General features: G+C 48.1%; 1 protein-coding gene across 4 annotated transcripts in view; it reads left to right on the top strand.

The window, feature by feature from the left end:
- The first annotated feature begins 4,243 nt into the window (after positions 1-4,243).
- Ak7 (adenylate kinase 7) overlaps positions 4,244-27,723 on the top strand; it is a 74,470-nt gene continuing 50,990 nt past the window's right edge. For 3 of the 4 annotated variants that reach the window (XM_045155477.1, XM_045155476.1, XM_045155475.1), the window contains exons 1-4: positions 4,244-4,376; positions 8,109-8,285; positions 15,179-15,290; positions 20,208-20,302. In XM_045155477.1, the coding sequence (XP_045011412.1) occupies positions 4,275-4,376; positions 8,109-8,285; positions 15,179-15,290; positions 20,208-20,302 (486 nt within the window). In that variant the 5' untranslated portion in view covers positions 4,244-4,274. Of the gene's footprint in view, positions 4,377-8,108; positions 8,286-15,178; positions 15,291-20,207; positions 20,303-26,123; positions 26,235-27,723 lie in introns of all 4 variants that reach the window. The other variant, XM_004665606.2, reaches the window with a different exon arrangement.

Raw genomic sequence — 27,723 nt, 5'->3', positions numbered from 1 at the left:
CGTCTGGAGTTCGTTTGCAGAGGCTGGAAGCCCTGGCACGCCCATTCTCTCTCTCTCCCTCTATCTGTCTTTCTCTCTGTATCTGTCACTCTCAAATAAATAAATAAATAAATAAAAAATACAGCCAGGCATGGTGGCACACACCTTTAATCCCAGCACTTGGGAGGCACAGGTAGGAGGATTGCCATGAATTCAAGGCCACCCTGAGACTACCAAGTGAATTCCAGGTCAGCCTGGGCTAAAGCAAGACCCTACCTTGAAAAATAAATTAAAAAAATAGTGGGGGCTAATCGGGTCATGGTGGTAGACACCTTTAATACCAGTACTTGGGAGGCAGTGGTAGGAGGATTGCCATGAGTTCAAGGCCACCCTGAGACTCCATAGTGAATTCCAGGTCAGTGTACACTAGAGCAAGACCCTACCTCGAAAAAAATATATACTGGGGACCAGAGAGATGGTTCGGTATTCAAAGGTGCTTGCTTGCAAAGCCTAATGCCTGAGTTCCATTCCCCAGTACCCACATGAAGCCCGATGCACAAAATGGTACATGCATCTGGAGTTTGCAGTGGCAAAAGGCATGGTATGCCCATGCTCTCGTTCTCTTTTCCTCTTTCTCAAATAATTTTTTAAAAAAATTAGTGGGGCTCAGCTGGGCATGGTAGTGCACCCCTTTAATCCCAGCACTTGGGAGGCCATCCTGAGACTACATAGTGAATTCTAAGATAGCCTGAGCTAGCGTGAGAATGTACCTCAAAAAAAAATAGTAGGGCGCTTGGCTGGTTCCTGATAAGCTTCTAGTTATGGTAAGCTACCCTCATCTCGGCCTTGAGGGGGAGACACCCCCTTACTCCCACACAGGTTCTCTACCCCCTCCTGCCCACCACATGGTAGGAGCTCTCTGCAGTTTCTTCTCTTAATCTAATAAAGTCTCCCTAAACCTAAAAAAAAAAGTGGGGAAAGATGCTACATGAAGAAAGGATATAAAGCAGATGTATTATTTGAGAATGAAACACTACAGAGAGTAATGAAATAAAACTTTCTAAAATGGGCCAGGCATGGTGGCGCACGCCTTTAATCCCAGCACTTAGGAGACAGAGGTAGGAAGATCGCTATGTGTTCAAGGCTACCCTGAGACTATATAGTGAATTCCAGGTCAGCCTGGGCTAGAGCAAGACTCTATCTCAAAATAAAATAAATAAATAAATAAAATAAAATAAACTTTCTAAAATGGGCCCGGCATGGTGGCACATGCCTTTAATCCCAGCATTCAGGAGGCAGAGGAAGGAAGAGCACCATTCATTCGAGGCCATCCTGAGACTATATAGGGAATTCCAGGTCAGCCTGGGCTAGAACGAGACTCTACCTCAAAATTTAAAACAAATAAATAAATAAAAATAAAACTTTCTAAAATGGTAATTCATTGAGTGATGAGACAGGTGATTCTCATTTTATGCCTTTGCATGTGTTCTGTCTTTGGTTCTATGTACTGGTTAGAAAGGGGGAGATGGGGGCCTTGGAGGTGCATCTGAGTAGCTCGGCATGCTGAGGCCATTTAAACAAGCACCAAAGGGGGAAAGGGATGCAATAGACTAGGATTTCAGTAGCTGAAAAGTTTCTAACACACCAAGGTGCTGTTAATATCTGCTCCAGGGATGAGTATGAACAGAGAAGGGTGTTCACGTCATTTCCCAGGACACTTTCCCCACCTTCTCTCCAGCCCAGCGTCAATCCACACCCTTCTGAAACAGCAGACCAGCCACTAGCTTTCCCACTGTACCCCTGTAACACCGCTGTCTCCCCAGTATTCAAAAACAAGTGTGCTCTTTGATTTCCATTTGGGAAGCAGATGGTTCCATCCTGAAATGTGCCACATTGATTTCAGAACTCTCAGGGAGCAGGTGGGTTAGCTCACAGCTGTGGTTCTGACGCAGAGGTTAGCTTCCCATAGACAATGAGCGCAAATGCCTATGGTAGACTACAGGCTGGTCACACAGCCAAGCAGGAAAAGAGAACAAAGCTGGGCAGAGAGCAGAGCTTAGCAGGAAGCAAAACAAGCCAAGATCCATCAGCAGCCAGGCAGCCAAGGGCAGTGGCAGAAAGAGCCAAGGTCAGCACTGACAAAACAAGTCAAGATGGACAGATGGGGAGTCCAACCGGTGACCACCTTTCTCCTTAGGCAGGAAGTGCTGCATCATCTTCTGGGTTAGGCCAAAGGGACATGATAGCGATATGCAGGCCCCTGGTTGACTTGACCCACAATAAGTCCAAAAACTAGCCAATAAAATTACCGCTCCCAGCCCCAAGTCTTAAAAAGCCTCTAAATCAGGCACCCTGTGACAACACCCGGGGGACCTCTCTCACGTTACAGCCTCGGTCTTTGTAAGTCTTTATCTTTCGTAAGTGTCAGTCTTTCCCACTCTTTTCCTAATAAACTCCCTTTGGCTTGCTCACTCTCTTGTCTGCATCTCTCATTCTTCAACAACAGAGACAAAGCCCTCATGAGCCCTGTCTCCCACTGACTTCAGTGACTGCTGGGTTTTTGGCACTTCAGTCTCTGAATCAGGCCCATCTAGGCTGAGAAAAAGCCCCCTTCACTCTCGATGCATAACGAAATCCACCACATGCACTTTGTAGCTGTACACAGGCAGATTTTAAAAGGGAAAGAATGATAAGAGGGAAGCTATAGGTTGGCTCAACAGAATAAGAGACTTCCTGGAGAGATGTCTTAATGGTTAAAGTGCTTGCCTGCAAAGCCTAAGGACCCAGGTTCAATCCCCCAGTGCCCATATAAGATAGATGCACAAGGTAGTACATGTGCGTGGAGTTTGCTTGCAGTGGCTGCAGGCCCTGATGCACCCATTTTCTCTCTCCCCTGCCCTCCCCCTCACCCCCGCCGCTGCAAGTAAATAATTTTTTAAGGTGGATTTAAAAGGCAATCATTTCACCTTTGGAGAAGACTTCAGAAAAATATATTCATATGTCTTGTTTAATCCTAACAGCCCACCCCCAAAATGGCCAGTGGGATCGTTGGTTTTTGAACAATTTAACAGCCCAGGAAGTTGTTAAAACGATGGTCCCAGTTGCCCACAAATGGCTTCTGAACTGGAGCACAAAGCCAAATGTCCTGCTTGGTTGACAGTCCCAGACCTACAAGTTGTTACGTGTGTGAGAGAGACACAGATGGAGAAAGAGATAGGTAGAATGGGCTAGCCTGGCCACTGCAAATGAACACCAGATGTATGCCTCACCTTGTGCATCTGGCTAATGGCCCTGGGGAATCCAGCCTGGGTCCTTTGGCTTTCCAGGCAAGTGCCTTAACTGCTAAGCCATCTCTCCACCCCAATACACACACACACACACACACACACACACACACACACACAGGATGGCCGGGCATGGTGGCACATGCCTTTAACCCCAGCACTCCGGAGGCAGAGGTATGAGGATCGCTGTGAGTTCAAGGCCATCCTGAGACTAGTGCATTCTAGGTCAGCCTGGGCTAAAGCGAAACCTTACCTCGAAAAAACTTAGCGGTTAAAGCCACTTGCCTGCAAAGCCTAATGGCCCAGGTTCGATTCCCCAGTACCCACGTAACCCAGAAGCATGTGGAGTTCGTTTGCAGTGGCTGGAGGCCCTGGTGCGCCCTTTCTCTCTCCTCCCTCCCTCCCTCCCTCCCTCCTTCCCTCTCTCCCTCTCCCTCTACCTCCCTCCCTCCCTCCCTCCCTTCTTCCCTCTCTCCCTCTCCCTCCCTCCCTCCCTCCCTCCCTCCCTCTCTCTCTCTCTCTCTCTCTCTCTCTCTCTCTCTCTCTCTCTCTCTCTGTGTGTGTGTGTGTGTGTGTCTCTGTCTGCCTCTTCCAGCCCCCAAATAAATAAAATATTTAAAACAAAACAAAGCCGGGCGTGGTGGCGCACGCCTTTAAATCCCAGCATTTGGGAAGCAAAAGTAGGAGGACCGCCGTGAGTTCAAGGCCATCCTGAGGATTCAGCCTGAGCCAGAGTGAGACCCTACCTTGTAAAACAAAACAAAACAAAACAAAACAAAAACCAAAAAACAAAAAAACCAGAACCACCGGCGGGAGCCTCTTCGCGTCCCGCCAGACGCCACAGCCCCGAGGGACACGCCCCTCCTCCCCACAAGCCACGCCCACCCAGGCCCGTTGGCCAATCAGCACGCTCTCCCCAAGCCCCGCCCCTCCCGCCCCGCCCCGCCTTAGCAACGCTCCTTAGCGACCGACCCGACTCTTTCTCGTGGGCGAGAGGCCGGGCTGCGCGGCATGGCTGAGGAGGAGGGCCCCGGCCCTGCGGAGAAGGTCCTGCGCGTGCAGAGGGTGTTCATCAGCGTGCTGGACAGCTACAGCAGCGGGAACCTCGGAAAGGTGAGCGGCGAGCCCCGCGGCCCCGCACCGCGCAGCCGGCGCGCCTGCTCAGCCCAACCCACTAGCTCCGGGTCGCGTGGGACCTGAGCGTGCGAGCGGGAAGGGCGCTCCCCGGGATCGTGCGGAGACTTGGGGCAAAACCTGGGCGGGCTGCTGACGGGAGAGTGAATCCAGTCGTTACAACTCCCACGGAGCCTTTTCCTCACCCAGCCAACTTTTGTTTATTCCTTTCCGTTTTCACTTACGTGTAACAGTGAAGGTGTGTGCCAAGGCCCCTTGCCACTGCAAAGGAACTCTAGACACAGGCACCACCTTGTGGGTCGCATGGGTACTGGGACTCAAACCTGGGATGGAAGGTTTTGCAAGCAAGTGCTGTTAACTGCCGAGCCATCTCCCACCTCTCTCTCTTGCTGTTCTTAAGTGAGAAATCCAAAGCCAACGAGCAGCTGGTTCCCACCAGCGCCTTTAGCAGGGAATGATGGATGCCCGTCCTCTCCTGGCTTCTGGTGATGGCCAGCTGTTCTTGGCATCTATTGCGGATAGACCATCCATCACTCCAGTTTCAGCCTCCTTCACATGGCGTTCCCTCCATCCCTGCATCTGCTCTTCCTTCTTTTTATAAAGACACTAGGCATGGGGTTAGTACCAACTATAATTCTGTAAGACCTCGTTTTCTCTAACATTCCCACCTACAAAGACCCTATTTCCACATTAGGTTCCAAATGATAGGAATTGGGGAGGCACAGTTTCAACCCACTTTTCTATTTAAAGTTCAAAAGCAGTTGAAAGACGGATTTTAAAATGGTTGGGGGAGCCACGCCTTTAATCCCAGCACTTGGGAGGCAGAGGTAGAAGGATCGCTGTGAGTTCAAGGCCACCCTGAGACTCCATAGTGAATTCCTGGTCAGCCTGGGCTACAGTGAGACCCTACCTCAAAAAAAAAAAAAAAAAAAAAAAAGGTTGGGGATGTAGCACAATGGTAGAGTGCTTACCTAGTGTGCACAAGACCCTGGGTCCCCTACCAACACACACACACACATAAATAAATAAATAAATAAGGGGAGGGAATGGAAGGAATGAAAGGAGGAGGGAGGGAAAGAGGGAGTAAGAAAGGAAAAAAAGGAAAACAGATTTGAGCATAGAATAGTATGTTTTTATACATCATGTAATTATATATGATAAACAACATATTTATATATGCTAAAAGAAATTCAGAATTCATGACACATCACCCAAATTGCCAAATTCCCAAAATTATTCCTCAAAAAAGGTAGGAAAGAAAGCGAAAGAACTCAAACAAAGCAATACAATAACAAATTTATTTTTTACAACTCATTAAAAAGATCCGGGCATGGTGGCGCACGCCTTTAATCCCAGCACTCAGAAGGCATAGGTAGGAGGATCGCCAAGAGTTCGAGGCCGCCCTGAGACTCCATAGTGAATTCCAGGTCAGCCTGAGCTAGAGTGAGACCCTACCTTGGGAAAGAAACAACAACAACAACAATCATTAAAAAGACAGGCACCTGGGCTGGAGAGATGGCTTAGCGGTTAAGCGCTTGCCTGTGAAGCCTAAGGACCCCGGTTCGAGGCTCGGTTCCCCAGGTCCCACGTTAGCCAGATGCATAAGGGGGCGCACGCATCTGGAGTTCGTTTGCAGAGGCTGGAAGCCCTGGCACGCCCATTCTCTCTCTCTCCCTCTACTGCCTTTCTCTCTGTGTCTGTGGCTCTCAAATAAGTAAATAAATAAGTAAAAATTAAAAAAAAAAAAAAAGACAGGCACCGGCTGGGGTGTAGCTCAAGGGGGTAGTGTAGCAGTGCACTCTGGGCATACAGGAGGACTTGGGTTCCGTCCCCAGCACAAACCTTACTTATGTTCTTCAGAAAGATGGACATAGAAAAGGCGATAGATAGATAATTTACACATAGAAAATGTCTCAATGAAGCCGGGCGTGGTGGCGCACGCCTTTAATCCCAGCACTCAGGAGGCAGAGGTAGTTGGATCACCATGTGTTCAAGGCCACCCTGCGACTACACAATGAATTCCAGGTCAGCCTAAGCTATAGAGATACTCTACCTCAAAAAAAAAAAAAAAAAAAAAAGGAAGAAGAAGAAAGAAAAAGAAAATCTCTCAACAGCTGTACAGGAAGCTGTTAACTCTTGTCACCTCTGGAGGGGCTCACAATCTCCTGAGCACTGTGAAATGCCAGGCACTGTACCAAGCACACGGGGTTACACAGTGAATAAGATGAAGGAAGGTTGCTGTCGTTAAGGACCTACCTACTGAGGGAGGACAAACAATAGTGATTTAAATGAACAAGACATCCGTGGGCATAGCTGCTGAAGTGAGCACTTGCGTAGTACAGTTGGAACTCACTATGTAGGCCAGACTGGCCTCAAAGTCACAGCAGTCCTCCTGCCTTTGCCTCCAGAGTGCTGGGATTACAGCATGTACCGCCATGCCTGGCTAAGGATGGGTTTTGTAAAAGCAACAATAACAAAAAACAGAAACCTAGCCAACTTTATTCTATTTCATTATTTAGTAAAGCAGCCACTGGTCACATGGGGCCACTGAAAACCTTCAGTATGGACTCAAACTCACAACAATCCTACCACCTCAGCCTCCTGAGTGCTAGGATTAAAGGCGTGCACCACCACACCTGGCATATCACAGTTTTTATAAAGGTTAAGGTGTCACTCACTGGTAGAACACCTGCCCTGCCCTGGGTTTGATTCCTAGCACCACAAATAATAATCATAATCAGAATATTTTATATGGATTATTTATTAAATTGTGATGGAACACTTGCCCAGCATATATGAGAATCTCTATTTTATCACACACACACACACACACACACACACACACACAAAACATTTTTTTTTTCCTGAGGCAAGCTAGGAGCTCACTCTGTAGCCCAGGCTGACCTCGAACTCAGTGATCCTTCTACCTCTGCCTTCTGAGTCCTGGGATTAAAGGAATGCAACACCACACATGGCAAAAAAATTTTAAATAATTTCGTCTGCTTATTTTAATTTTTAAAATATTTTTATTTATTTATTTGCAAACAGAGCGAGAGGAGAGAGAGAGAGAGAGAGAAGAGAGACAGAGAGAATGGATGCACTAGGGCCTCCAGCCACTGCCAGTGAACTCCAGGTGCATGCACTGCTTTGTGCATCTGGCTTTTCACAGGTACTGGGGAATTGAACCTGAGTCCTTAGGCTTTGCAGGCAAGTGACTTAATTGCTGAGAAATCATTCCAGTCCTCCCTCCTTTTTTTGAGGTAGGGTCTTGCTGTAGTCAGGCTGACCTGGAATTCACTCTGTAGTCTCAGGGTGGCCTTGAACTCACAGTGATCTCCCTACCTCTGCCTCCCAGGTGCTGGGATTAAAGGTGTGCGCCACCAACCCAGCCTATTTTCATTTTATAAATGTGACCATTATGAATTTTTAGCCTGGTGGTGTAGCTCTTAGCATGCACAAAGCCCTGGGTTTGATTCCCAGCACCACATAGAACTGGATGTGGAGCAGGCCTCAAGCCCAGAGAGTCAAAGGCTTCTCCTGTAACAGACAGACCACCATTGCACCAGTAGGCACATTGGCTTGACTGGCCAGCTGTAGAACTTGCAGAGTCCACTACTGATTTTGCCCATTGATCACTTTTCCCCCAATAGTATGCATAGCTCTTTCCAGCATCATGACAGCTGCATGTGAGACATTTCTATTCTCTTGCAGTACTTGGCTAACTGTGTAGCTGGGGCATCACTTGAAGAAATTACAGAAGAAGAGGAGGAAGATGAAACGAAGTCAGCCGCCCAGGAAGGGAGAGGCAAGGAAGGCACATTCCAGATCGTGGGCACTCTGGCCAAGCCAGACAGCCCACATCCCAACTTTGCTGTGGAGACCTACTCGGTAAGTCACTTGGTTTTTTCCTAGGACAAGGACATGTCCCTGTGGTCCAGCACTTTGCAGCCTAATGTCACTCTGCTTCTCAGTCCTTGTCCCGCATACAGGACACATGGCAGGATTGCAAATGCATCTTTCTCCTATGATAGAACCATGTTGTCTCCACCTTTAATTGTGGGCCAGAGCAAAATATTCAAGTCAGCTGGGTGTGATGGCACATGCCTTTAATTGAAGCACTCAGGAAGCTGGGGTAGGAGTTCAAGGCCACCCTGAAACTACATAGTGAATCCAGGTCAGCCTGGGCTACAGTGAGATCCCACCTCAAAAAACCAAAACAAAAAATTCAAATTAGACATTCTTGGAAAGATGGATGTAATCTGGACTTTCAGATTCAAAGTTCATCTGAGTACTGAGCTTCAAGCATACTGTGTCCTTTGCCCCCAAGACAGCTCTGGGCCATAGGAGCATCAGAAACAGGAATTCCTGCCAATGCACCAATGTAATATGCCAGTGGTGCACTGATATACAAGAATTTTGGAGTGTCTATATTCTTATATTAATTCAGATAATGGAAACTCATAGACAAGAGGGTAAGGCTTGCAATTTTTATTAGATTATAGGTAGTTTTGTGGGTATGGTGTCACACAAGTAAGACCACTGACTTAAGAATGCTGGTAAGAGCGGCTGCATCAAGGCTACAGCCTAGAAGCTGGGATCGCTGAGTGCAGCCTCGAACTGCTTACAGTGTCAGCTTTTATTGGAGAAAACCACAAGATGTTCCTTGAAAAAACAGGGTGGGATTTAAACCACAAAGTTACAGTTAAACAAGGGGGTCAGTACAAGAAGTGACAAGGTGTTCCTTACATAGGTCATGTAGGCGGAACAGCGGCAAGAACTATTCTATGCTATGTAATCACAAAGGTATTTAGAAACAGAGAGGGACAGGAAGGTCATGGTACATTGCACAGAGGGGTCATCCCATTCCTTAGATAACAGAACACCTGCGTTTTGCAAAAAGGCCTGTGGTAACAATTCCTGAAACTTCTCCTTTATCTATCAGGAAGATCAACTGGGGTGGTGCCTCCTCTTAGGTGTGCCTAAAGGCCAGGCTGCAAAGGAGGATGTTGAACCTGGTCTATCATGTCCCTTTACATTCCATTTTCCAGTAGAACTTAAACAGAAGGAAGAAGTCAGAGCTCACGCCAAGGAAGCAGAAGGCTTAATAACCCTGAGGTTGGGAGGAGGACAGAGGGAGCATAGGCTCCTGCCCATGAGAATGGGAGACCCAGGTAAAGGCCTCCTGGGCTGAGCAGCTGCAGTGCCAGCTTCAGGCTTTCCTTCCAATAAAAGAGAGCTCCTTTTCTAGAATTGAGATTCCTAGAAGGGTTAAACATGTGCTCATCACTATGGCTGGTTAGCTAGCCCTGTTAGACTTAGAAAGCTGGTTAGCATAGCCCTCACTAAGAACCTACGATAGACTCCAGTTTGGCTCTCTAGATGGGCTTCACTTTGCTCCTGACTTCTCACGGGCAGGAGCTGTCTGTACTCTGGGCTTTACCCCACTCTTCTTTTATTTTTATTTGTTTATTTGCAAACAGAGAGAAATAGAAGAGAGGCAGAGAGCCAGGGCCTCCTGCCCAGCAAACAAACTCCAGATGCATATGTCACTTTGTGCATCTGGCTCTACATGGGTACTAGGGAGTTGAACCTGGGTCATCTCTATAACTCTATTCCCCACTGTTGCTTTCTCATGAGCAAGCACTCTATATACTCTCTCCCCTGTCCTCTTAATCTAATAAAGTCTCTTTTTAAACTTTAACGTCTGGTCTGTGGACTTCAGTTCTTTGAATTCAAAGGATAAACATCTGGAGACTCCCCCAAATTCCCATATATATTTGTGCCTTGGTGAGGAATCCCAATACCTGTATAATATAGGTGCATTGGTGAGAATCCCAAAATTCCTGTGTCAAGCCTCAAAGGTATCTGCATGATTGCCCTTCCCACATCTGGTACTCTTGTGTGAGGTTGGACAGGTTGCACACTATTCACAAGTACTGGGCTAAAACCTAGCCAGGCTTGGTGGTGCACACCTTTAATCCTGGCACTCAGCAGAGGTGGGAGGATCACTGTGAGTTCAAGGCTACCCTGAGACTATATAGTAAATTCCAGGTCAGCCTGTGCTAGAGTGAGACCCTATCTTGAAAAACTTTAAAAAATGAAAAATAAAAAGGGCTGGAGAGATGGCTTAGCAGTCAAGGCACTTGCCTGCAAAGCCAAAGGACCCAGGTTTGATTTCTCAGAACTCATGTAAGCTAGCTGCACAAGGTGGCACAGGCATCTGGAGTTTGTTTGTAATGGCTGGATGCCCTGGTGTACCCACTGTCTTTCTCTCTCTCTCTTTCCTCTTCTTCCCTCCCCTTCTTTCTCTCTCTCTCTCTCTCAAATAAATAAAAACAAAATAATTTTTTTAAAGTCAGACATGGCTGCACATGTCTATAACCCAAGCGCTGAGGAGGGTGGAGACAGGTAGATGGCTGGAGCTCTGTAGTCAACAAGAAGTGACAGGTTCAGAGAGAGACTGTCCTTTTACTGTTTTGGTTTTCAAGGCAGGGTCTCACTGTAGCCCAGGCTGACCTGGAATTCACTATATAGTCTCAGGGTGGCCTCAAACTCATGGAGATCCTCCTACCTCTGCCTCCCGAGTGCTGGGATTAAAGGCATGTGCCACCACGCCTGGCTTCAGAGAGAGACAATCTCAAGGAAATAAGGTGGAAGAGCAACAGAGGAGAACATCTGACATCCTTCTCTGGCCTCCATGCCTTTGTGTGTGTACACACGCACACACCCCAAAACAGTAATAAAATTTCCCCAGCACATACATGCAACACACACACTACCACTCAGAATGGAGACAGATGGCAGGGCTCTAAAAATAACAGCAAAGAGTGTCCTTGAGGCCCTTAAAACTTCTACTTCACTCGAGGTCAGACAAGCATAGGCTTCTTATCTGTTGCTACCTAAAGGAGTGCCCTGGACCAGCTTTTCTTTGAATGTCATCCCTAGAATGGAATTCTCCTTTTTCTAGGGTTAAGGTTCCTAGAAGGATTAAACCTGTGGCTGGTGAGTTTAGCCCTCATTCAGACAGAAACTTGGCATTGGCTGATCAATTCAGTCCCATCCAGAACCTAGAGAAGGCCCCAGTCTGGCTTTCAGGTGAGCTTTACCCTTTCCTGGCTTCTCAAGGAAGACAGCTTGCTGTGCTCTACCCTTCCTTCTCTCTAGGTGGGGTCGAGAAGCCCACCTTGGGCAAGAGCTGTGCATTTCTTCCTTCTCTTAAATTCTGGGCTTCACTTCTGGGAACCCTGCTCAGGCCTCCTTTGAGCATGTGGTGTTTTCCTTAAGTTCTACCTATAATCTAATAAAACCTTTCTGAACCTTATCCTTTGGTCTGTGGGTCTTGTTCATTAAGTTCACAAAATAAGAATCCAGGGATAGGGCTGGAGAGATGGCTTAGCGGTTAAGGCGCTTGCCTGCAAAGTCAAAGAACCTCGGTTAGATTCCCTAGGACCCACATAAGCCAGATGCACAAGGGAGTGCATGCATCTGGAGTTCGTTTGCAGTGGCCAGAGGAGTGCTCAGCACTGAAACATCTCCATCACACCTTCCATGGCTGAGGATCCATTGTGGAAGAGGTAGCGGAAAGAATGTAAGAGCCAAAGGAAGGGTAGGACTCTACAGTGTGCTCCTCCAGACACAAAATGGCCTGGACATCCATGATCTCGCAGTGCCTGATACTACCTACACAAGGCCATCATAATAGGAGGAAAAAATGATGACATCAGAATAAAAGACAGACTGATTGAGAGGGGGAAGGGGTATGATGGAGAGTGGAATTTCAAAAGGGAAAGTGGGGGAGGGAGGGAATTACCATGGGATATTGACTATAAAATTATGGAAGTTGATAATTAAAAAAACTAATTAGGGCTGGAGAGATGGCTTACTGGTTAAGTGCTTGCCTGTGAAGCCTAAGGACCCTGGTTCGAGGCTCAATTCCCCAGGATTCACGTAAGTCAGATGCACAAGAGGGTAAATGCATCTGGAGTTCCTTTGCAGTGGCTGGAGGCCTGGGCGGGCCCATTTTCTCTCTATCTATCTGCTTCCTCCTCTTTCTGTCTGTCGCTCTCAAATAAGTAAATAAAAATTTAAAAAATTAATTAAGCCCTTCCTTGGTTTGTGGGCCCTCCCTCTCCCTCATATATTCCTGAATGAAATTTTAGTGGTTCATAAATTAACCTCTGTCTGGTTTATCCAATTCCTTGGTTAAAAACTCAGGGTTTGTTTAGCCAGGCATGGTAGCACACTCCTTTAATCCCAGCACTCGGGAGGCAATGGTAGGAGGATTGCCTTAAATTCAAGGCCATCCTGAGACGACATAGTGAATTCCAGGTCAGCCTGAGCTAGAGTGAGACCCTCCCTCGGGGTGTGTGTGGGGAGACACCTCAGGACAGGGACTTTTCCTGAACTCCTAAAACCCCATTACAGGGGAACTTGAACCTAGAGCCTCAGGCATGTCCTACCACTGATTTCCAGCCCCAGCCCTGCAAGTGCCCCTGCTTTGTCCTGAATAGACCCACTCATGATATCACGTGTGCAGTGATCTTGGCCCCCACCACACCTGCCTACTTGCACAGGCTCAAACCAAAGATCCTTTGTCCTCTTGCTTTAGAGCGTGTCCACCTCACGTGCCTTGGCTCTTCTGTCCCCCCATGTTCTTCCTCCTTGTCCTTCCCAGAGCATTCCCCAGTCCACAGCCGTGCCATGAGTCCCAGGCAGTGCTGCTCTTGGACAGTGTCACACTGTTAGTAGGTAAAAGCTGAGGTTTGGATGGACACAAGAGTCTTCCCTCTTACATACCCAAGCCCAGAAAAGGGCCTGAACAGCCTGTAAGGCTTGAAATGTGTCCTCCTACAAAAGGGCAGCTTGACACTCTAATCCACTGTACTCCTGCATGTGATCTTATTTAAAAATAGAGCCATTACCGAGGAAATGAAGTTAAAGGAGTGTTAAGGTGGGTCTGTCATTCAGTATGTGTCCTTATAAAGAGGGAGCACCCAGTGAGAACCCCAGGTGAATATCAGAGTGATGGGAGGAGCAGGGGACCTCGCCACAAGTCAAGCGGCACCACCCACTGCCAGAAACCTCTAGAGAAGAAGCGGAGAACAGCGTTCCCTTTCCCACCCGCAAGAGCCAAACCTACCGTGGCCTTCGCTTTCAGGACAGATTGCAGACCTTTACTGTTTGAGCCGTGGGGTTTCTTGCCCTTTGTCATAGTAGCCCAAGCAAATTAAACCAGGTGGATGCAAAAGGACTTGCCCAGGGATGGCGAAACATGCGTAAGTTGAATCTGACAAGCAAATCCTCTGCTTTGGCTCTCCTGAGATCCTGGTTCTTCTGGAAGTCCTGCTTCCAGGCAGCAGGTCAGGGGACTCGGGAGTCTGTCGTTGAGGACAGGGGCAAGAGCAACACTGACAAACCGGGGTTTGGAAGTTCAGTGTCCCCTGGGGGTTCCAGCACTCGTGCTCCAGCTGGTAACCACGGGAGACGGGCTGACATCACAGCAGGAAACGGTGATTAGCAGAGTCACGGTGCTCTCACATAAGAATTTCATACTTTCAACTGGTAAAATTTCCCAAGTAGGGGCTGGGGAAATGGTTTAGCAGTTACGCATTGGCCTGCGAAGCCTAAGGACCCAGGTTTGATTCCCCAGGTCCCACATAAGCCAGATACACAAGGGGGCACATGTGTCTGGAGTTTGTACGTAGTGGCTAGAGGCCCTGGCATGCCCATTCTCCCTTTTTCTCTATCTGTGTCTTTCTCATAAATAAATAAATAAAATATTTTTTTAATTTCCCAAATATCAAAAATATTTTACAAATATCCCCTGTGAATGTAATGAGCCACCTGACATCCAGAGAAAAGAGATGCATTCCATTGTAAGGCTGCTAAAATCCAAGTGAACCATGCATCAGCACAACTAAGGGATCCATGTATATAATTACTCCCGTAATTTCACACACATGCCAGGTGTGGTAGCGCACACCTTTAATCCCAGCACTCGGGAGGCAGAGATAGGAGGATTGCCATAAGTTTAAGGCCACCCTGAGACTGCATAGTGAATTCTAGGTTATCCTGGGCTAGAGTGAGACACTACCTCGAAAAAAAAAAAAAAAAGAAATCTCGCACATTTCCCTCTTGTGGGTGTTCTAACTCTTCCCTTCTGCACTGCCATTGTAGCAGCCTGCAAAAATAGTACCTAAGATCACTTTGCAATTTTTTTCTTTTTTTGAAAGATAGAGGAATGGGTTGCCAGGGCCCTTAGCCACTGCAAATAAACTCCAGATGCATGTGCTACCATGTACATGTGGCTTTACTTGTATACTGGGGAATCGAACCTCAGTCCTTAGGGTTCATGGGCAAGTGCCTTAACCACTAAGCGATCTTTCTGGCCCCAGTTTGCATTTTTTTGTTTTTTTGAGGTAGGGTCTCACTCTGGCCCAGGTTGACCTGGAACTCACTATGTAGTCTCAGGGTGGCCTCGAACTCATGGCGATCCTCCTACCTCTGCCTCCCCAGTGCTGGGATTAAAGGCGTGCACCACCATGCCCAGCTCCAGTTTGCAATTTTTAAATCATCCATTTGAGGCTATTTTTATAAACGTCTCTTGTTGCCTGAACGCTATACAGAGAAGGGTGCTAAGCTCTCCTTGTCAGTAGCAGTGCCCCTGCAGGCATTCCCAGCGTGGAGGGGGTATCTGATGTGGAAATGGGGGCTTCTTCCGAACAGAGTATGGAGGGTGTTTCATCAGCTTCTTGCTACAAATGACTGGCTTTTCTTTTCAGAATCTCTCTCGAGAAGAGCTTCTCATGCACCTGATGGAATGCGACGTGATCATCTACAATATCACCACTGAGCATGCGCAGCAAGTGGAGGAAGCCATCTGGGCCGCCTCTGGTAAGTGAGCTGCCGCTGCCCTCCTCCTCCAGGGAGGGGATGCTGGCTGTTGTGACTGTCACTTGGTGGCGAAGAGGGACCAAATCCAGGGCCCTGAGCATGCTAGGCAAGCGCTCTGCCTCTGAGCCACATTGGCCTCCTCCTCCTAAAAGTTGGGGTTCACAGGCTTGGGGGACCAGTCTTAGTGCCCAGCTCCTGTATCAGTAGAGCTTAGAAAACAGAATCATTTCCTGAGTGCCTGAAGGTGTAGCTCGGTGGGAGTGCTCACCTGACCCGTGTGGCTCTGGCCTCAGGCCTTGGGCTGCTCAGGGGAGGAGAGGAGGCCTACACAGACCACCCTTGGCTGTGATTTCACACAGTAACCGCTGACTTCCTGCTGTGACAGGTGGGCATCTCCCCTTTGTTAGTGTTAGAAATGTGCCTGGAAGCCGGGAATGGCCTCACAGTCCCATTTGCAAGGCAACGTTCACTTCTCAGAAGGGGCACAGCCATGAAGAGTTGAGACAGACGAGCACACCGGCATGGGCTCCAGCGGTGTGCTTACTCCCCAGCCCAGCAGGGTCACGGGCTTTACGCTCAACGAGAATCGTGGTTGGCTACAACAAAAATAATGCAGTTTCTAGGGGAAACCTAAAGAAATGGAAGGTCTGGGGACATTCTACTATGCAGAAATAGAGCTTTGGTTTCAAGGATCATTGACTCTCTTGGTCTCAAGCTTGGCTGACTGAGGAAGTAGGGCTCCCCACTGAAGGGCTTCCTTCTAGAACTGAGTTTCTGTATCTTTGTAACCCTTTGACAGAAAAGACAGCACACCTCTTTCTCTCATATTCCTCACATTAGGATGACTGAAAGATCCCTGCAGGAAATGTAATCATTTCTCACACGTTGCTGTGAGCTTTAAATGTACAACCTGTCTTGCTTCTTGCTTCTTTATTCTAATAAATAATTTTGCATGATTAAGAAAAATACACCTTTCTATTTGGAGGAAAGGTTTTTGTTTTGTTTTGTTTTTCAAAGTAGGGTCTTACTTTAGCTGAGGCTGACCTGGAATTCACTATGTAGTCTCAAGGTGGCCTTGAACTCACAGCGATCCTCCTACCTCTACTGCCCGAGTGCTGGGATTCCACCTCTGGAGGGAAGGTTTTAACTAGATGATGAGGCTTTTAAGATAGCAGGCATCACCTGACTCTGGGGTGGGTGAGCCTAGGAACAGCACAGCAGGGATTTGGTGATCTTACCAGTCTCAGATGTTTTTCTTACAAGGAATTGTATTCCTAAAGCAGGCATGCAGTTTAGGGTCTGAGGCAGGAGGATTTTGAATTCAAAGCCAACCTGAGCTATACAGTGAAATCTTTTCTGAAAAAAATAAAAAAGCAAAGGGGAAAAAACTAGCCCTTTTTGCTTGTTCTTCAAGGTAGGCTCTCTCTCTAGCCCAGGCTGACCTGGAATTTACTGTGTAGTTTCAGGCTGGCCTCACAGTGATCTTGCTTTGGCCTCCCCAGTGCTGGGATTAAAGGTGTGAGCTTCCATACCCAGCAAAGAGAGAGAATGGGAACGCCAGGTCCTCGAGCTGAAGCACACGAACTCCCTATACATGTACCACTTTGTGTATCGGCTTTATGTGGGTGCTGGAGAATCGAACTTGGGTCGTTGGGCCCTACGGGCAAGCAGCCTGATTACTGACCCATACATAACTCTACAGCCCATATGTATTAGTTTTTAAAGAATGCTTTAAATAATTTTTTTTTAATTTTTTATTTATTTATTTGAGAGCGACAGACACAGAGAGAAAGACTGATAGAGGGAGAGAGAGAGAATGGGCGCGCCAGGGCTTCCAGCCTCTGCAAACGAACTCCAGACGCGTGCGCCCCCCCTTGTGCATCTGGATAACGTGGGACCTGGGGAACCGAGCCTCGAACCGGGGTCCTTAGGCTTCACAGGCAAGCGCTTAACCGCTAAGCCATCTCTCCAGCCTTAATTTTTTTTTTTTTTTTTGAGGCAGGGTCTCACTCTAGCCCAGGCTGGCCTGGAATTCACTATGTATTCTCAGGGTGGCCTTGAACTCATGGTGATCCTCCTACCTCTGCCTCCTGGGTGCTGGAATTAAAGGCGTGTATGTGTCACTACGCCTGGCGCTTTTAGTTATTTTTGAAATGTTTTCAAGTTCTTCTGACTCACCTTCCACAGATGCTGCAAAAGAAAGCAGGATGGTCTAGAAAAGAAGAATAAATCAGTAGAAATGGATTCACATATATAGATTGTGCCTAGAAGGAGAATGGGCAGATCACCCTAGATCCACTCAAATATCCTATATTTAAAATAAGGGTACTCAGCTGGGTGTGGTGACGCACACCTTTAATCCCAGCACTTGGGAGGCAGAGGTAGGAGGATTGCCGAGAGTTTGAGGCCACCCTGAGACTACGTAGTGAATTCCAGGTCAGCCTGAACTAGAGCGAGACCCTACCACAACCGCCCCCCCTACAAAAAAATAATAATGGTACTCTCTCAGGGCCCCTCCCATCTTGGGAATGTTTCTGCTTTACTTTCTGCTTTATTGTCCTAAAATAAGTCATTCATATCTTAAAAAAAAACAAGGATGGCCCAGTTAGAGCCTCGGAAGTGTGTCCTAGATTCATGAAATGGGTCAAAGTAGAGCACAGCAGAGCATAAGGTTACAAAAGCAAAATTAAGTTGAAGAGACAGTTTTGTTATTAGAATTTTAAGAAACACTAAAATTAATATTTTAAAAAATATTTTAATTATTTATTTGAGAGGGAGAGAGAGAGAGAAATAGACACTGAGCCCCACCTCTATTTATTTTGTTCTTTTTTTTTTGTCTTGTTTTTTCTTTTGTTTGTTTGTTTTTTTGAAGTAGGGTCTCAGTCTAGCTCAGGCTGATTGGAATTCACTATGTAGTCTCAGGGTTGCCTAGAATTCATGGTGATCCTCCTACCTCTGCCTCCCGAGTGCTGGGATTAAAGGTGTGTGCTACCACACCCGGCTAAAGTTAATATTTGAAGTTGGGGTAGGTATGTGCACATGCCATGTAACAAGGTTTAGGTAGTAGAAATCAATGCACATTTGGAGTCAGGAAGTCAGCATTTTATTCCTGTGCTGTTATGTGAGGAATGCCTCCATGAGACTGAAAATGTACAAAACAATGTCTCAGACCCTTTGACAATTAAACCAAACCTCACTTTGTTTCTTAGGTCCTCCTCTAGAAAATTTACAACATGAAGAATACTATAGTGGGTCACAAGCCACAAGGAGCCTCAGTGCCTAAGTTCGTGACAAACCCCTCAGGGATCAAACACAATCCGTTCACTGTGCATATGTCCAGCACACCGATGGCCATGCGCTGCTCGTAACCCAGCCGCGCCTACACTCTCCCTCCAGAGCAGTCTTCCAGTTCCAAGGCGCAGGCCGCTCTGCTACCAGCCGCAGTGGGCAGGGAGGGCATGCCCCAAATGACCTCCACAAAGGAAGCCTCAGCTTGAGCCAGCTGGGCTGTCTTGTGTGAAATCCCAAGAGTTCCTTATTCTGTGGTTTGCTCCAAACTCTATTGCTCCACTTTCCATGCAGTGCCACATGCCCTCGTGGGGAGAGGCTGGGAGGCAGGCCGCACTGGCAGCTGTGCCCGGGCACTTCCCTCTGTGGTGCTGGGAACGCCACGCTGGTGTCCCCTCCCGACACCAGATTAGTATTAGCACCAGTCTCCCAGGTTTCAAAACTCAACTAAACCCATGAACTGTTCCATTTCTTGTCAGGAAAATCATTCTTGTCATAATTGTCTTGAGCAAGTAAAAGCAAAAAACAAAAATGGGGGCTGGAGAGATGGCTTAGTGGTTAAGGCTCTTGCCTGCAAAACCTAAAGACCCCGGTTCAATTCTCTAGGTCCCATGTAAGCCAGGTGCACATGGTGGCGCACACATCTGGAGTTTGTTTGCAGTGGCTAGAGGTCCTGGTTCACCCATTCTCTCTCTCTCTCTGTCTCAAATAATTAAATAAAAATAAATATAAAAAAAAGACAAAAAAAGAAGAAATGGTTCTGAGATAGAAAGGAGGAAGAAATGAAAAGAAGGGAATCACTTAGTAGCTATAAGCTGAAACTGAACCCAGTAAAAAAATACATCCTAGGGATGGAGAGATGGCTCAGCTATAAGATGCTTGCCTGCAAAGCCTAACAACTCAGATTCCCAGAACCCCAGATGCTCAAAGTGGTACATGCATCTGGAGTTTATTTGCAGCAGATGGAGGCCCTGGCATTCTCTCTCTCTCGTAAATAAGAGATTAAAAATAGCTCCCCATTCCTGAACGCACGTTAAAAACCTCAGCTTGGCCCTTCCCCTGCCCAGGGCCTGACCTCAGGAGCCACTGCACCCCCTGTCCACACGTAACCTTTCTGGACTTCTAGCCCTGGCCAGTCCAGAAGCAGCAGGTGACTCTTCCTCTGCCCTCCTGCCCCCTGCCTTGCCCACTCACCCCTCATCCTCAGTCAGTGCAAGTTCAGCGCTGTCTCTCCACCTTTCTTGCCCCTGAAGTCTGTACACATTGCCAGCTCTCCGTGGCTGCGTGTCTGGTCGTTGATGAATTTGTTCCTGGACGGTGACCTCTCTGGTTAGCTTCTGGCCAGGCTCATTAAACCCTTGTATTCCAGAGCTGCCTTGATCCCAAGAGCTTCGCTTTTAACAGCTTGGCGGCCACTGCACTGACCCCAGAAGTAATCAGGTGACTGGGAGGAGGATGTGAATGACACCAGAGGGTATGTGACATGGAAGTGTCAGAGGTGGCTCCCCCCTAGCGCAAAGCAGCTCCTTGGAAAAGGATGTTGAAGCCCCACTGGAGATGGCACCATACATAATTGCAAACAGAAGCTCTGTGTGGCTCCAAATAACTGCTCTGCTTTTGTCCCTACAGCACTGAATGAGGAGATCAAGCATTTTGAAAAGCGAAAGCTGTTTATCTTGTTGTCCACAGTGATGACCTGGGCTCAGTCCAAACCGCTGGACCCTGTAAGTAGCTTTCCTTCGCTGCAGATCCTCACCCTCCAGAGCCCTACTCCATTATAAGCCTTTGCAGAACCCACTGACTAACCACCTTCAGTTCTAGAGGATTCCACTGTTCTATATAGCACTAAGATTTTTTTTTTTTAGGTAGAATCTCATATAACCCAGGTTGGCCTCGAACTTGCTAAGTAGTAAAGTGTAGCCTTGAACTTCTGCCTCTACCTCCCAAGTGTTGGGATTACCGGCACATGCCACCACACCTGGAGCTCACACCCAGGACTTCATACATGCTAATCAAGCACTCCACCCACTGAGCCTCAGCTATAGCCCAACCACCAAGGATTTTCAAATTCTGCCTACTGAACTGCTGGCACGTGCCACAGGACAATGTTTTGATCAAGGAGGGGCTTCGTCTTCAAGAGGGTTTTCCTGTTAGATGCTTTTCCCATTTCTGCGGCGAAAGCAGCTTAAGGAGGGGAGGGCTTACTACAGCTCACAGTTTGAGGGATGGGGTCTGGGAGGCTGGGCAAGGCACGGCGGTGGGCGTGTGAGGCCGCTCTTTCCAGGAAGCAGAGGCCAAGGCTGGTGTCCACCCTCATTCCTCCCTCTGTCCTTTTTATTCAGCACAGAACTCCAGCCCATGGGAAGATGCCTCCCGCATTCGGAGTGGATCTTCCCTCCTCAGTTAAACTTCCACTGACTAACTACATCCAGTTCTAGAGGGTTCCACTGCTTCTTATATCACCCAGATTTTTTTAATTTTTGAGATAGAATCTCATATATTCCAGGTGGGCCTCAAACGTACTAAGTAGCCAAGGGTGGCCTTGAACTTTTGCCTTTACCTCCCAAGTTTTGGGACAGATCTCTACTGTCCTAGCAGTGCTGAGGAGATAAGGAAGATTTCCCCACCAGCCAGGCTATGAGAAGTGAGCATTCAGTCAGGCATGCACACATCTGCAATCCCAGCACTTGGTTGCTGAGCAGGATTGTCATGAATTCAAGGCCATCAGGAGTGACGCAGAGTGGCAATCTATCTCCAAAACTTGCATCTAAGCTGGGTGTGGTGGCGCACGCCTTTCATCCCAGCACTCGGGAGGCTGAGGTGGAAGGATTGCTGGGAGATCAAGTTCGAGGCCACCCTGAGACTACATAGTGAATTCCAGGTCAGCCTGGCTAGAGTGAGACCCTACCTCAAAAAAAAAAAAAAAAGCGATAGCAAAGGTTTGAACACACTTGCAAAGGGGCAGCAGACCACGTGAGTGGAGTGGGGAGTACTGAAGGTCTGGGTGTCTCTTTGTAGGATGTTAGGGGAGGATGGGTTGGTTACTAGGGGTATAACTTGGGTGGTCCTCTGGTTTGATTGACAAGTTGAGTATATAAGGCTTTCCTCTGAGCATGCTCCTCCATGAAGAACCTGATTTTATTCACATGCAGGTCCAGTTATGCATAGGCTTAAGATAGAAAAAAGAGGTTTCTTGTAAAAGTTCACTAGAGAACACAGTTTGCCTTAATGAGCATGCACCCAACACCAGTCCTGGCTGAATGGGCCCCTGGAGGTCTATCTAAGGAAACATCTGAATAGGAACTGCTCACCGAGAATGGTGCTAAGTGGGGAAGAGAACGAGCCCATTGTGTGGAGTAGGTGCGCTTGGGACAGCAGGGGAGGCGTCAGGTTCCCAACATGTTGCCAGGTGCTTTGTGTAGGAGAAGGGTTTGTTTCCTGTCCAAGCCAAGCAGTGTAAGCCATTCCCTATGCTTGCCTGCCTCACAATGGTGTGTTACAAGATAACTGATTCACCTGGCTTCCTAGAAAGGTGGAGGGTTGGTGGTACTCCAAGGTCAGTTTGAAGGAGGAAACCTCAAGCGTAGTGGCTGTCCTGGGCTGTCAAGCTGGCTGAGTTTTCGTAATAATACGGCGAAGGTGATGGAGGGCGTGCCAGCAACTCACCCCTTATCAGAAAAGCACGTGGTGCAGTCATTGACAGGAGCTCAAACCTTCGTGGAAGAGATGGGTATGAATGAAACTCAGCAGGGTGAAGGGCTGCTCTCTCAGTTCTGTACGAAATAAAAATACGATGTCCATTTTCAGGATAAAAGTGCCTAAGTTGGCTTAGACAGGCAGGGGAGCCCGGGTTCCAGCTGCTACCTGCTAGTCGAGGCCTCCAAGCCCCAATACCCCACGGAAGGGCCACACTAGAGCGCCATGGACAGCCCAGCTTGCCTGATGACTGCTCTCTGAGCGTACTAAAGCCTGTATGCTATGTTGGGGAGAAATAAACCCGTGAGAAGGTCTTTGTTAAGAAACACAACAAAGGGACTGGAGAGGGTGACCCGGCAATTAAAGGCACTTGCTTGCAAAGCCTGCTAGGCTGGTTTCAATTACCTAGTACCCACGTAAAGCCAGATGCACAAAGAGCTGTATGCGTCTGGAGTCTGTTTGCTGTGGCTACAGGCCCTGGTGCACCCATTCTCTCTGTCTCTCTATCTGCTTGCAAATGAATAAATAAAATCATAAAAATGTAAAATCTGGGCTGGAGAGATGGCTTAGTGGTTAAGTGCTTGCCAGTGAAGCCTAAGGACCCCGGTTCGAGGCTCAATTCCCCAGGACCCACGTTAGCCAGATGCACAAGGGGGCGCACACATCTGGAGTTCGTTTGCAGTGGCTGGAAGCCCTGCACACTCATTCTCTCTCTCTCTCTCTCTCTCTCTCTCTCTCTCTCTGTCACTCTCAAATAAATAAAAATAAAACAAAAAAAATTAGAAAAAGTAAAATCTTATCTGCTGTTGTGATGAAATTTAAGGCTAAAGGAACACAACCCAACACCATTCATAACACAAGCATATCTCTGTCCAGAGCAGGAATCAGAATGACAACGCAGAATAGTCGGCTTGAATTTACAGCCTTTTGGGCAGTTGGCCAGAGAGAGACCAGCTGCCCTTTCCTCTAGTGAGAAACCCATGGCCTTCCAGGGTACCTAGTAGTTAACCTTGTACATGGGACCATTCCTTCTTCAGCCACGGGGGCCAGGGTGGGGACCCAAGGTGGTTCAGACGAGCAGGGTGGGCTGGGCTGACAGCTGGAGGAGGCAGGAGAACCAGGCAGGCAGGTGGCCATGCTGGCCAGGACTGGAGCTGTAGGCTCCATTCACTGCAAACATGAAGCTGCACTCACCATTTTCAACCCCCATGTGAGTAAGATTGCCAGACTTAGTGAATAAAAGCACATGTGGTGGGGCAGAGAAAACAGTCCAGGCAGTGAGATGACAGCCTCATGGGCTTGGTACCTGAGTCAGATCCCTGTACCATGTAAAAAGTGCTGCAAAGCCAGGCGTGGAGGTGCACGCCTTTAATCCCAGCACTCAGGAGGCAGAAGTAGGAGGATCACTGTGAGTTCAAGGCCACCCTGACACAACATATGAATTCCAGGTCAGTCTGAACCAGAGTGAGACCCTCCCTCAAAACACAACAATAAAAAAAACCACAACAAAAGATGTGAGTGGCGGCACTCATGTGTGGTCCTGCGCTGGGGAGGTGGAGGCGGGAGGAGCCCTGGGGCTCCCTGGCCAGCGACTCTAGCGTAGTTGTGAGCTCGAGACCAGTGAGAAACCCTGTCTCAAAGGATGCGGATGCTGCTCCTGAGATCCAGACTTACGGTCGGCCCCCAGCCTCCATACATGCGTGTGTGCGCACGCGCGCGCACACACACACACACACACACACACACACACACACTCACATTTTAAAACTAGGCTTTTGACAACTGGAGAGATGGCCCAGTGGTTAAGTGTGCTCCCTGCACAAGCATGAGGTCAAGCGTGAGGGCCCAAGACTGCGAGAGTTCAGATCTCCAGAACCCACGTGAAGCAGCTAGGTGTGACCACATGCAGCCCCAGTCCCACAGGGAAACAGAGAGGATCAGCAAGAGACTCTGGTCACACAAAAGCAAGCTGAAGAGCGACGGAGTGAGACACTCCGGCCATCACAGGCGAGCGCATCCTGCACAGGTACCGGCCAGAGAGTGTCTGCAGGGCACATGCACATGCATGCACCACACCCACCACACGTTACACACACGCAAAATAAACAGGCTTGTCAGTGTATGACTTGTTCAGCTCAGGCCCACTTCCAGTCTCAGGAATGCCTTTCTTAACTGTCTCTATTTCTATCACCTTAAAAAAAAATACAAGGAGTTGGGGATGTTGTCACACGATTTTACTTCTAGCACGCAGGAGGCTGAGGCAGGAGGACCACTGTGAGTTCGAGGCCACCCTGAGACTACATCATGAATTCCAGGTCAGGCTGGGCTAGAGCAAGACCCCACCTCGAAAAACCAAAAAACTACAAGGACACCCAGGTCAAAATGAGCTTCAGATAAAATGAATACATTTTAGCATAAGCGTTCCTTTGGCATAAGTATTGAAGACATACATACACTAATACCAAAAACATATTCAGTTGTTTATCTGAAATTCAAAGTTAGCTATGTGCCCTGTTCTTTTTACACTTACTTACCCGGCAGCCCAGCCTGGGCATGCACGCACCAACAGGTCCCAAAGGAGCGGGTCCTACGTGGTGTGCTCGTCAAGCAGCTGCCATACCCAGGACCCAGGAGCGGCACCTCCCCTCAAGACGACCTCTCTGTCTTTCTCCCAGGAGCCCCCCTTCCCTTCGCTGCAGCCGCTGCCGCCTCGCTCCCACCCGTCCATCGGTGAACGTTGTCACTTCCTCACCCAAAATCAATCTTAAGCCCATCCCGTTCTCTTTGTATCCATGGCAACATCCTAGCCTGAGCCTCAGCCTTCAGCTTCTCAGAATGCGATGTTGCCTGCCATGCCTTCCTTCTGATCCGTCCTCCATCACAGTGCGGATCTCAGTGCACGGTGCAGTCCTGCTTCAAAAGCCTCGACCCTTCCAGTGACCTTCTGTTGTTCTTAGCGTCACCTGCCGTCCCCAGTGTGACTCACAACGCTGACCTCTTGCCTGCCTCCTGCCTCATCCTACACTAGATCCCACCCCGGGTCCAGTCATCATCTGGGGCTGTCTTCCACCTCTCACTCATATGTGCACTTGTGGCCACATTTGGGATCCTGGTTCTGTGTTTCTGCTCTATCTTGGATTCATTCCTGGAAAGGTCTGGGCTCAGGTCCTTTGTACTGGTTACTTAACTTAGACCCTGGTTATTTAACTTAGACCCAGTGCTATGATTGGCAGGTTCCCTAAAGATTTCCTCAGTGGTGAAAGGCCACTTTCCCTATGGGTAGGTAACTTTGAGTGAATTCACTCCAGTGTGCCTCTAAGTCTCCCCTTTGATCCTCAGTGAGTTTTAGGTTAGTCCTTTCAGAAGCCTCCCTCTGTGAGCCTGCACAGGCGAGTGTGTGTGGAGAGCGAATGTGAGGTAGAGCCCAGGACACTTCCAAAATCTGCCCCCACGCTAAGGATTGGGATGTAGCTCAGTAGTAGAGCACTTACACCAGCCCAGCATGTCCCAGGTCCCGGGTTCGATTCACAGCACTGCAAAAATAAAAACTAAAGCCAGATGGTATACCACTGATCCCAGCCCTCAGGAGGCAGACGTAAGAGTGTGAGGCCAGCCTGAGACTACATAGTGAATTCCAGATCAGCCTGGGCTCAAGCAAGACACTACCACAAAGAAAGAGAGAGAGAGAGAAATATTTTTCTGGGTCAACTGCACTTTCTCTTATCTGGTGAATAGGTTTTTTTTTGAGGTAGGGTCTCATTATGACACAGACGTCTAACAGAACTGCTCCTTGGGCTGGGAAGCTCTTCACAGCATTCACACACCAGGTCTGTGTCTTGTCTCTGGCAGGATGACACTGAGGTCCCATTTACAGAAGAGGACTACCGGAGAAGAAAGCCCCATCCTAATTTTGTGGACCACATCAATGCTGAAAAGATGGTTCTCAAATTCGGAAAACACGCAAGTCTTGATTTGTAGAACATTCCTAGCAAAAAGAGGCCTTTTTGAGATAGTATATCTTTCTTTCTCCTCTCAGCTGGGGCTGCTCCTGACTTTCTGTCCATCCTCATAAATTTTTAAAAAATATTTTAGGGCTGAAGAGATGGTTTAGCAGTTAAGCGCTTACCTGTGAGGCCTAAGGACCCCGGTTTGAGACTCAATTCTCCAGGACCCATGTTAGCCAGATGTGCAAGGGGGCACACATGTCTGGAGTTTGTTTGCAGTGGCTGGAGGCCCTGGTGCACCCATTTCTCTCTCCCTCTCTCTGCCTCTTTCTCTCTGTCTATTGCTCTCAAATAACTAAATAAATAATGAACAAAAAAAATTCATTTAGCCAGGTGTGGTGGCTCACACCTTTAATCTCAGCACTTGGGAGGCAGAGGTAGGAGGATTGTTGTGAGTTTGAGGCCACCCTGAGACTACATAGTAAATTCCAGGTCAGCCTGGGCTAGAGTGATACCATACCTCGAAAAACAAAAAAATACATATATATATATTTATTTACTTATTTTGAGAGAGAGTGAGGATGGGCTACCAGGGCTGTTAGCTGCCATAAACAAACTCCAGACATATGTGCCACCCTGTGCATCTGACTTATGTAGGTCCTGGGGAATCAAACCTGGGTCCTTTGGCTTTGCAGATAAGTGCCTTAACCACTAAGCCATTTATCCAGCGCACCCATCATAACTTTAAAGCATTTATTTATTTTGTTTTATTTATTTATTTATTTGAGAGTGACAGACAGAGAGAGAAAAAGGCAGAGAGAGAGAGAGAGAGAGAGAGAATGGGTGCACCAGGGCCTCCAGCCACTGCAAAAGAACTCCAGACGCATGTGTCCCCTTGTACATCTGGTTTACATGGGTCCTGGGGAATCCAGCCTCGAACTGGGGTCCTTAGGCTTCACAGGCAAGTGCTTAACCACTAAGCCATCTCTCCAGCCTCCCATCATAACTTTTTAAACATTTCTTTATTTAGGTTCCTCAGACTTCCACCCTCTTACTTCAGCTTCAAGTTCAACCAAGAGGCACTGTCCTCCGGGAGTCTGGCCTAGGCTATAGTCCAGTTCAGTGAGGACCCTGTGTAAGACCCCAGCTAAGCTCAGGCTCTCCCCACTGAGGGATCTGGACATCCCATGAGTCACTTGGCCCAGAAATAACTCAGAGTTGGAAAAGGAAGGAGGGTCTGTCTACCTCTTCTTAATTCCCAGAATCTGTCTCCAGTTTTTTAAATATATTTCTTACTTTTATTTTTGAGGGGGAGAGAGAATAGGCATGCCAGGACCTTCAGCCTGTTGCGGACGAACTCCATATGTGCGCAGCCCTTTGTAGCACGTGTGTGATGTTGTGTGCTTGTGTCATTGTGTGTCTGGCTACGTGGGACCTGGAGATTGAAACAGAGTGCTTAGGCTTTGCTGGCAAGTGCCTTAACCGCTAAGCCATCTCTCCAGCCC

This window comes from Jaculus jaculus, chromosome 7, assembly GCF_020740685.1.
Source record: "Jaculus jaculus isolate mJacJac1 chromosome 7, mJacJac1.mat.Y.cur, whole genome shotgun sequence".
Lineage (NCBI taxonomy): Eukaryota > Metazoa > Chordata > Mammalia > Rodentia > Dipodidae > Jaculus > Jaculus jaculus.
This window is presented reverse-complemented; position numbering and strand designations above follow the sequence as displayed.